The 9,933-nt window shown below is 35.9% G+C and overlaps 1 protein-coding gene and 1 long non-coding RNA gene across 2 annotated transcripts; both read left to right on the forward strand.

The window, feature by feature from the left end:
• Positions 1 to 1,360, forward strand: LOC147569846 (uncharacterized). The gene is made up of 2 exons (XR_015231350.1): positions 1 to 311; positions 973 to 1,360. It is a non-coding gene; the product is annotated as an uncharacterized LOC147569846 (long non-coding RNA).
• A 6,707-nt stretch (positions 1,361 to 8,067) lies between these two features.
• Positions 8,068 to 9,005, forward strand: LOC147569847 (S-norcoclaurine synthase 1-like). Its single transcript, XM_086672411.1, has 2 exons — positions 8,068 to 8,367; positions 8,564 to 9,005. The coding sequence occupies exons 1-2, from the start codon at positions 8,181 to 8,183 to the stop codon at positions 8,875 to 8,877; spliced, it is 501 nt and encodes a 166-aa protein (XP_086528537.1). The 5' UTR covers positions 8,068 to 8,180; the 3' UTR covers positions 8,878 to 9,005.
• Positions 9,006 to 9,933: the final 928 nt, after the last annotated feature.

Genomic DNA, 9,933 nt, shown 5'->3' on the forward strand with positions numbered 1-9,933 from the left:
ATCTCCAAAATTTCTCTATAAAAAGGAAAGAGTGGTCTCTATAAAACTACATTCAAGTCATATTCGACCAGAGCACCACTGAAAGAGAAACATCAAAGATCAAATTTTCTTTTTGATTGGAAAAATGATAGGGCTCTTGGAAAATGAGTACTATGTCGAAGGTGCATCAGCCGACGAAATTTGGGCAGTTTATCGTTCACATGATTTCCCCAAGCTCCTCATGGTTCTGGAACCAGATGCTTACAAGAGCGTCGACGTACTGGAAGGTGATGGAGGTGTTGGTACGATTGTTGAAATCGTTCCCGCTAACGGTAATTATAACTTCATATATACGTTATCATGACTATATGTATTTATTTCTATCTTAAGGGAACTTTCTCTATGCAAGTATAATTTGTATTCATAAAATAAACAAGAAATTGGGTCTCAGATTTAATTTTAAAAAAAAATTAAGTTAAAAAGACAAGTTATATATACATTTTTGTTACAAATCCAAATTTTTTTTTGTTAAAAACTAAAATATTTGTATTTTATTTAGTTTAAATCCAATTTTTCGCAAAGCTCTTTACAAAGTGTTGCAAGCCTCTTGCAAAATTGTTGCAAGTCGTTGCAAACTTGTTACAAAGCTGTTGCGCTGCAGACCTTTGACATTAAGTTGTTGTAAGTTGTGATAAATTAAGGAAATGTCTGGGGAACTGAAGATTAAAAAATTGGCTAATCATTTTTTAACAAAACAAAAAATTTATAAGAAGTTTTGACTAAATTTCTCTAAACATTGGATCATACAATTTTTTGCAATTATAAATTATAGAAAGTTAAAGTTTTTATTTCGGCATTGTTCACTTTTAATAATCTTTTCTAGTTTCTATGGTAATCTCACACAAATAAAATTAAGAATGACATCAAAGTATAAGTGAAAAATACTTATTCTTCTTTTACTAACTAATGAGAATGTGGTTTTGTGTTAGTTAGGAATCCCAGAAAAGTATAAGGAAGAAATACAAATGCTTGATGATCAACATCGTCACAAGTCAATAGCGCGATATCCTGATCATAACAGATTGAGACAGTATAAAGAAACCTTCAAAATCTTAGAGGGGGAAGACGAGAATTCATGTACAGTTAAATATTATTTGCTTTTTCAATTCGATGACGACTGTGAATGTTATGCTTCTCTTGTTCCCATCACTACACGACGTAAACAATTGAAAGCTATAACAGAATATGTAATTGAAAATAGACCAGCATCCAAGTAGCCAATAGAGTGATGGTAAGATCGTGCAGAAAGGATTTCATACGAGGTGTTTTGTGTTTGGTGATTAATTTTGAAATTCAGATTTTTGTTGTTGTCTGTTAGAAATGTGGTATTTCTCAATTTAACAAGTAGTGGTCAGCGCATCTGTTTTGGGTACAGAGGGCCATAGGTTTGAATCTTGTCACCTTGATGTGACGCTGAAGCTTCACACAGGCTTCGGCTAGTTGCCCTATTTTGAGGGGGTGCTCGCAAGGTCAAAATAAAAAATTCTATTCCAAAAAATTAAGGTAGGGGAATAAATAGTTTAAGTGATTCACACCTAAAAATAAAGAAAGTCTGCTCCAGCCTTTAGCCACCCTTGCGGTTGGAGAGAACAACCGTAGGACGGCTTCTCTAAAAGCTAATCCTTCAGTTAGGGAGCTAGACCTATCGGGGTCACGAAGATGCCATCAAGCCGATGTGGGACTTGAGGAATAGAATAGGGGATTTCTTGAATAACTGGGATTTTAAGCATTCTTTTTTTTAGACATCAATCTCTTCAAAATCTACTTCGTCTAAATGTGGGTCAAGTTATTTTAACTTACTCCCTCCCATTCTCCCAATATCTGATTCGTTAAAAAGATGATTGTTTGTCATTTGACAGTTTTACCCTTCTTATTGACAAATACTCTTCTTCCTTCTTTATTTTCAAGTATTCGTGTTATATACGACTTATTAGTGAGATTAGTTTATTATGATGGCTGGAAATTTTCATTGTTAATGGCGAAACTGTTTCTTAATCTACCGACTAAGACTTTATTTTTTAATAAACAAGTCAGACGCGACTTATGTTTAAATTAGTTGCTTACAAGAGTTCATTAGTTAATAGGCACATACAGAAACAAATAGGTATGAGACAATTTGATCCGTGGAAAAAGGAACCAGCTAGCTCTAACCGGCTATATACATTTCAGAATATTAGAAAAGGAATAAACAAAGCAAATTGTGTTTATAGTCAAGCCACGACTTTTATTTTTAAATTGTGTTTTAAAAGGTTCTGCAACACAATGACGAAAACTGTTCCCGTTAATGGTAATCTTCAACAACTTTATCTGGCCGATATTGTTTTTGTTTACAATTACTCTTTTGAACCGAAAAAACGATTGATACTAAAAGATCATTATACAATAAGATAAACATTTTCTATTCAAACAAAATATAACTAGTTCAACAAAGAAAAAAAAAAAAACAAAATATAACTAAATTTAATTTGAAGGAAAATTCTAATTCATGTGGGGTTTTATCTTATTTAGGAATTCAAGAGAAGTATGAGGAATATATTTCCAAACATGATAATTATAAGCGGAGAAAGTGGTTAAGTCGAATTGAAGGATCAGGTGTCCGAGCTTATTTAGAGACCATTAAAATTCATGAGCAAACAGATAAGAATTGTTGTGTTATTAAATCAAGTTTGGTTTTCGATCTGGACGACTGTGACTGTTATGCTTTTCCTACACCCATCAGTGCACGATACGAACTAGCAAGAGCGGTGGCACATTATGTAATTATGTAATAAAAAATAAACAGGACATATTTGGATGAATACATCATACATGAGTCTATGGATTCAATATTGAGGATATGTAATGTGCTTCAACAATATTAAAAGTTAGTTAATGTGTTTGAATTATGTTTCAATTCTTGTATCAAGTGGGAATTATCGAAAGTAATAAATAAACAAGGTGCATGATTGTAAATGGTGGGGTGATGCCTTTTAAGTAAATGGTGGGGTAATGCCTTTAATCTTGTTTGTCAATTCATGAGCCAGCCAACAAACTTCTCATCTCCTGGCTGTGAAGAGAATTTTGAGGTATCTCAAATGTACTGTTACTTATGGTATTCATTTTACCAAATCCAATTCCTTGGATATTCAAGCTTTTGCTGATGGAGATTGGGTTGGGAGTATATGTGACAGTCGATCTACTTCTGGTTTCATCATTTATTTAGGAGGAAATCCTATCTCTTGGTCAGCCAAGAAACAACCTACTGTATCTTGATCTTCTACTGAGGCAGAGTATCGATCTCTTGCTCAGTCTGCTGCTGAAACCTTATGGATCTGCTCTCTTCTCCAAGATCTTCATGGCTTTATCTCCACTCCACCAGTTCTCTGGTGTGACAATGTCTCGGCTTTAGCCTTAGCTTCGAATCTTGTCTTTCATTCCAAAATTAAGCATTTTCCTTTAGATTTCCATTTCATTCGAGAATTGATTTTCAACAAAAGGATTCGATTATCATATGTGTTTACTTCATCTCAGCCTGCTGATGTTTCAACCAAATCACTGGCTGGTCCTCAATTTCGAAGCAAGCTCAAGCTCTTACCCATCGCTTAGCTTGAGGGAGGGTAATAGAGTATAATTCAAATTGGAGCTGGACCATTACTTATCAATCTCTTTCTCATCGAATCATGAAGGAGTATAATCCTGTCTTTACTTCTACCTTATTATATTTTTTATTTGTTAAATACACTGTTATAGTGGCAGTTGTTTTGAACCTAGTATATCAATTGGATATAATTGTCCATACTTCTGTAAATGTGGTCAGGCTATTTTAGCTTACCCCCATTACAAGCATGATAGAACCATCGGCAAAAAAAACCACAAGGAATGAGTATTCTCGCGGGCTTAAAAGCGTCGGCATTACATCAGCACACAGGGCTGTGCATAACTTAATGACCATAACTCTGCCTACCTTAAAAACCCTAGCTATGATTGAAAAAAAAATCATATAGTAATTAAGAGAAACTTGTGAAGAGGTAAAACCTTGATTAATGTCGTTCTCGGATGAAGCCGAGAAGAAGGCGAATTAAGCTACTCGGTTGAAACCAAGTGGTGATGTTCACACTTGGTGAAGCCGAGTGTGTGAATATAGAGGTAGCTTGGGCTGAAACGAGAGAGAGAGAGAGAGGTTGGCTTCGGGTAAACCGAGAGAGAGAGAGATGGTGATTGTGTAGGAAGAGAAGAACTTCGTAAATACCTTTTGTTATTCACTACAACTTGTGTGTGTACATGTTGAGAAAAATAACCACTCCTTATAGGTGATCAGTCTACTTAGAGTTTTTCTCTAATGCGGAAAACCAGGACCTTGGATGAAATGGTGAATAAATAGAAAATAACCACGAAGCAAATAAAGAATAATGACACACAAGATTTATAGAGGTTCGGAGCAAGTCCTACGTCCTCTTTCAGCCGCACCAAGCAAATCCACTATAAATATGAAGTTACAACTTACCCGAGTTACCGTACACAAAGTCTAGTGTACTCCCCGATTACAATATCTTATCACTACAACTCTCACCCTCTCACACTTACAACTCTCTTGATCTCACACTCTTTCTTTTACCTCTCACTTACAGAGAACTTGAAAGAATGGGATGATTGAAATGGGAAGGAAGACTGCCAATTTATAGCTTCCAATTTCATCCGTATGAAGGAAGAGAATTAAATGCTTTGCCCAATTTTTCACCATCCATTAATACCAAGGTGCTTCTTTTCTTCCTTAAGACAAGGAATGGATAGTTGTACACTTTTTCAAAGTAGGGTGGTGGAGTAGCCTGTTGGACTTTTATCCTCCCATTAATGGGAACTTGTTTATTTGGTCCCACAATATGACAGTACAATGTGTATGGATACATGTATTTAGGTTTACAATGTAAGAGTAGGGAGACATTAAAACTCCATGATGGTTATCTAAAATACAATCCTAATGCTTAAGGAATCTTAATTGTAATAGGATTCTTATGGGACCAAATCCACTCGGTTTGGCCGAGTGGAGTGGACCTTCCAACAAAACTAGATAGGAACAACTTTTGCTTACCTTGAGAGGGCTTGAATAAGGATAACAAAAGAGATAATTTTGGGAGAGACGACAAGAACAAGATGAACAAAGATTGAAAGAAATGATGTGAAGCCATTTTCCTTCCGGCTCGAAAGAGAACCAAAGAGAGAGAAAGAGTACGTATTTCAATTCGAAGAAAGGAAATACCAAAGAGAGAGATTTGTTGAGATCAGTGAAATTAGAAGTAATAGAAGATCAATCAATGATGATGATGATCAAGTGATGATGATGATCAAAGAAAGATAATAAGATGAATAGAGAGAGAATTAAAACGATTTTATTAACCAAAAATCAATCAGTTCTATTACAAGAAGTAATGCTCTATTTATAGTTCTTAGAGAGAGAAAGTTAGTTAAGAGAAGTTTGTTATTCTAACAAACTCTTCTCCAGCTTCATAACTAACTTCCTAACAACCATTTAGGTTATAAGCACACTGCTCTTCTTACTAGGCACCTGCTAGTATGTTTAGGCACCCACCAACCATATATGCTATTTCATTTATTCTTACACCTTGTGTACACTGTCATCTATATTAACATGCTCCCTCAAACTGAAACAGCTAAAAGAACCAGAAGTTTGCTGCGAAGAGAGACATATAGGACCTTCGACAAACCTTTTGTGAGCATATCTGCTGGCTGCTCAGTGGTTGGGATATGCTTGATAAGTAGAGAACCAGAAGCTACTAAATCTCGGGTAAAATGATAATCAACCTCTATATGTTTAGTTCTTGCATGGCAAATTGGGTTGGCAACAATGTTTTTAGCATCAAGATTATTACAATAGATGACAAAAGGTCGAGAGATGGGAATAGATAGCTCAGCCAGAAGAAATGAGATCCATTGCATTTCAGCAGCAGTAATGGACAGAGCTTTGTATTCACTATTCAGCTTCAGTTGAGGATTTAGCAACAATGGGTTGCTTCTTCGAACACCAAGATACAAGAGAATTACCCAGGATAATGCAATAGCCAGTGGTGGATCTTCGTGTGCCAGGACATCCAACCCAATCTGAATCAGAATAACCCACCAATTTCATCAAATTCCCTTTCGTGATTGAAATACCACAACCAATGGTTCCCTTAAAATATCTCAAAATCTTCTTAACAATTTGTAGGTGAAGAGAGCTTGAATTTTGCAAGAATTGAGCAGCATAATTGACCCCAAATGAAATATCAGGTCTAGTCATAGTGAGGTATTGAAGACCCCCAACCAGAGTCCTATAGAAGGTTGGATCAGACAAAGGCTCACCATCAAACTTGGAGGTGCGATTGTCACCTGAAACTGGTGTAATGCTAGGGTTAGAATCCAAGAGATTTGCCTTCTTCAATAGCTCATGTGCATACTTTCTCTGAGTGAGGAGTAATTCATTTGAAGAGTTTCTTGAGACCTCAACACCCAAGAAAAAATTCAGAAACCCAAGTTCCTTCGTGGGAAATTCTGACTTAAGAGTAGTAATAAGAAGAGAAAGTTCATGAGAATGAGTTCCAATGAGAATAATGTCATCCACATAAAGTAAGAGAATGATAGATGAAGACCCAATAATTCTCACAAACATAGAATGATCATGCAAGCTCTTTTTGAATCCCAAAGTGAGCTGAAAAGATGCAAATCTATTGAACCAAGCCGTGGGTGCTTGTTTAAGACCATATAAGTTTCTTTGAAGTTTACACACATAAGAAGGATAATCATCACTTATAAAACCAGGAGGCTGAGACATAAACACCTCCTCATCCAAGAGAACATGGAGGAAAGCATTTGAAACATCCAGCTGAAGAATATCCCAGTTATTTGAAACAACTATAGTTGGGGATCCCCTTTTTTAGAAGAATCCACCAAATTATGACGGTTGGGGAACCCGCTGACGGTCATAATAGGGGTTGGGAGCCCGGAGATAAGCACTCCTAGCGCGCGCCATGGGGGTGCGCAGACCTTGGGCTTCCAAGTTGGAACTCTGGTTTGGGCTTCCGGTTGGAGCTCCAAGAGCATTGGCTCCTAAATTTAAATTTGGGATCCGTAGCCTCACCGCATTGGAGTTGCTCTAAAGACTTGATCCAATCATACAGTCCCAATCAAGAGGGTTCTGTCAGTGGACTAGGTACAATTGAGTCGGTCTCCTTATAATTTCATTTTCATTATAAGAGCATCTCCAATGAGACACTCAATCTCTAACACTTAGAGTGCCACATATGACTTTTTGGAGTTTTTGATAAAAAACCATCTCCAATTAAACACTTTGTTAGACACTCTAATATGAGGTGGACACATTTATTATAAAATGTCTAGAGAGAGAAACTCTAAAATGAGAGTGTCTACTTGAGACTCTCTAAGTGTTACTTTATAATTCCAACCAATAGAAAACTTTATTTTTTCAACCATTTTTTATCTATTGGATTGAAGAGGGACATGTGTATTAAGTATAGAGACTTTAGAGATCCATTGGAGACCAACAAAAATTAGAGTATCTCTATATTGACATTTAGGAAAGAGAATCTCTATTGACACCTGACAATTAGGATTTATAGAGTGTTTGATAAAGTCTCCCATGGGAGATGCTCTAAGAATGACCCATTTTGTTTTTTTGTTTGTTTGTTGAAGAGAATGACTCATTTGTTTAGTAATGCCTCTTCCTTCACACTTAATAGCATTATCCATTTAGTATACTAGATAAAGACCTAGTTTTTTTTGTTGCTGCTTATAGTTTCTTAATAAACAACAAGTGGGCGACGACTTATTTTTAAATTGTGATTACAAGACTTTATAATGTTTATGGTTGGAGACCTACCTTTTTCTTTATTTGTTTAATAAGAGTTCGGCCTCAAAATAAATAATTATGCAGTCGGTTGACGCAGAAAAAAAATAGGAACCGGCTGGCTGTAGCCGACTAAGTATACTTCCGAATATTATATATGCTCTATGTATATATATCGCTAACATTTTTCTATAAAAGGAAAGCTTCGTCTCTATAAAGCTACATTCAAGTTATTCAGCAGGAGCTCTCTCGTTAAAGAGAAATATCCAAATATTTCGATTAAAATCTTTAATCTAGTTGGAAAATGAAGGGGCACGTGACAAATGATTACCACGTTGTAGGCGCATCAGCAGATGAAATTTGGGCATTTCACAGTTCACCTGACTTTCCAAAACTCCTTATGATTTTGGAGCCCACTGCTTACAAGAGTGTCGATGTACTCGTAGGTGACGGAGGTGTTGGTACAGTAATGGAAGTCGTTCCCGCTAAAGGTATATATATATATATATCGCTATGCATAAATAATTTTAAGATTTTTTTGCATTTATCTTAGCAATTTTGCCCATCTTTTTTATTACTTGTATTGTTGTTAGTAATTTTTAAACTCACATATCATTGGCGTACAAAAGTACAAAGAAGAAAAGTATTTTATACTAGCGGATGAAAATGTGGTTTTATCTTATTTAGGAATTCCGGAAAGATTTACTGGACAAATAATGGAGCTTGATGATAGAAACCGTGTGAAGAGAGTCCAGCGGTTTGCTGGTTTTAAGGAACTAGGGTTTTCATTTTATGAAGACACCTTCGAGATCTTGGAGCAAGATGCCAATTCTTGCATTATTAGATCAACTGTGACTGCTCATCTCGATGACAAATTTGAAATTAATGCTTCTCTTATCTCCATTAATGCACGATACGGACTGTCAAGAGAGATCGCAAAATATGTAATTGAAAAGAAACAGGAAAGTGTAAACCTTGCACGTGCTCAAGCGACCGAGTGAACGTGCATGGACGATTTCATTTTTATTTTGTGTGATTTATTTGTGTTTGGAGTGATGTAATTTGTGTCCGGAGTGATTTATTTCATGGTTATACTGAATTTAATAAAATGTGTCTCTGTGTTGATGAATTGATGATACTACAATAATGTTGTAATTGTATAACGATATTGACCTTGAAGTTCATCCCATATTCATGACTACGGTATAGCTCGTACTCGTAGAGCACACAATTTTTTATAAACATGTCACGCCGAATTATAGAGTCAAATTATGACAATATAATTCGGTTATTTAGAATCTTCACTAGACAAAATAAAAATAATACTAGCAGTAGAAAGTCCTTTATTCTCCTTTCCCCGTTAGCGATTGGAAAGTTAAAGAAGAATACAAATACAAAGTCCTTTATTCATTTGTGTATCCCTCCAACAATCACATGGATATCTTTTATTCACTAGCAATTGGAGGAAGTCGTGATCGTAAGCCACCTCCATTGCAATTTTCTTTTTTTTATTGTTTCGGGATTGGTTAGCTCCCTTAGCTACCTGTTTTTCTTTGATCATTGAAACTAATTTGCGTTTAAATACGTAAAGTGTTAAACGAACACATCGTGCCGTATGTACGGATCAGAGCTAGTCTATCTACATGCTTACAAGATGAATGGAGACAATAAAATATAATCTTTTGTCTAGTGGAGCAAACAGTGGAAAGTGAATTTTTTTCCCTCAGACTTACTAAATGGATGAAAATATGGTAACAGTCATGGAGAAATTGATTCTACCAAGTATATCTCAAAGTGAATGTTTCTCTACTTTTTTTTCTTTTCTCCAATTTTTTTTAGTTGACAATTCTTTCTCCAAATTGCTATCAAATACAACCTCAATTAGTTTGTGATTTTATCTGAAGGGATGTCTGCAGTAATAAGTTTGACCCCTATAGCCATTGGTAGGGGTGGGAAAAAGATCTGGAAGAGCGCTACCCGACCCGTTCGACCGAGATAAAAAGTGTCCATTGACACCCGATGGTCATAACGGTCAGTGTCCAACCGCCCGAAAGAAT

This window comes from Eschscholzia californica, unplaced genomic scaffold, assembly GCF_041429995.1.
Source record: "Eschscholzia californica isolate CP2 unplaced genomic scaffold, dmEscCali1.0.p SCAF_1, whole genome shotgun sequence".
NCBI lineage: Eukaryota > Viridiplantae > Streptophyta > Magnoliopsida > Ranunculales > Papaveraceae > Eschscholzia > Eschscholzia californica.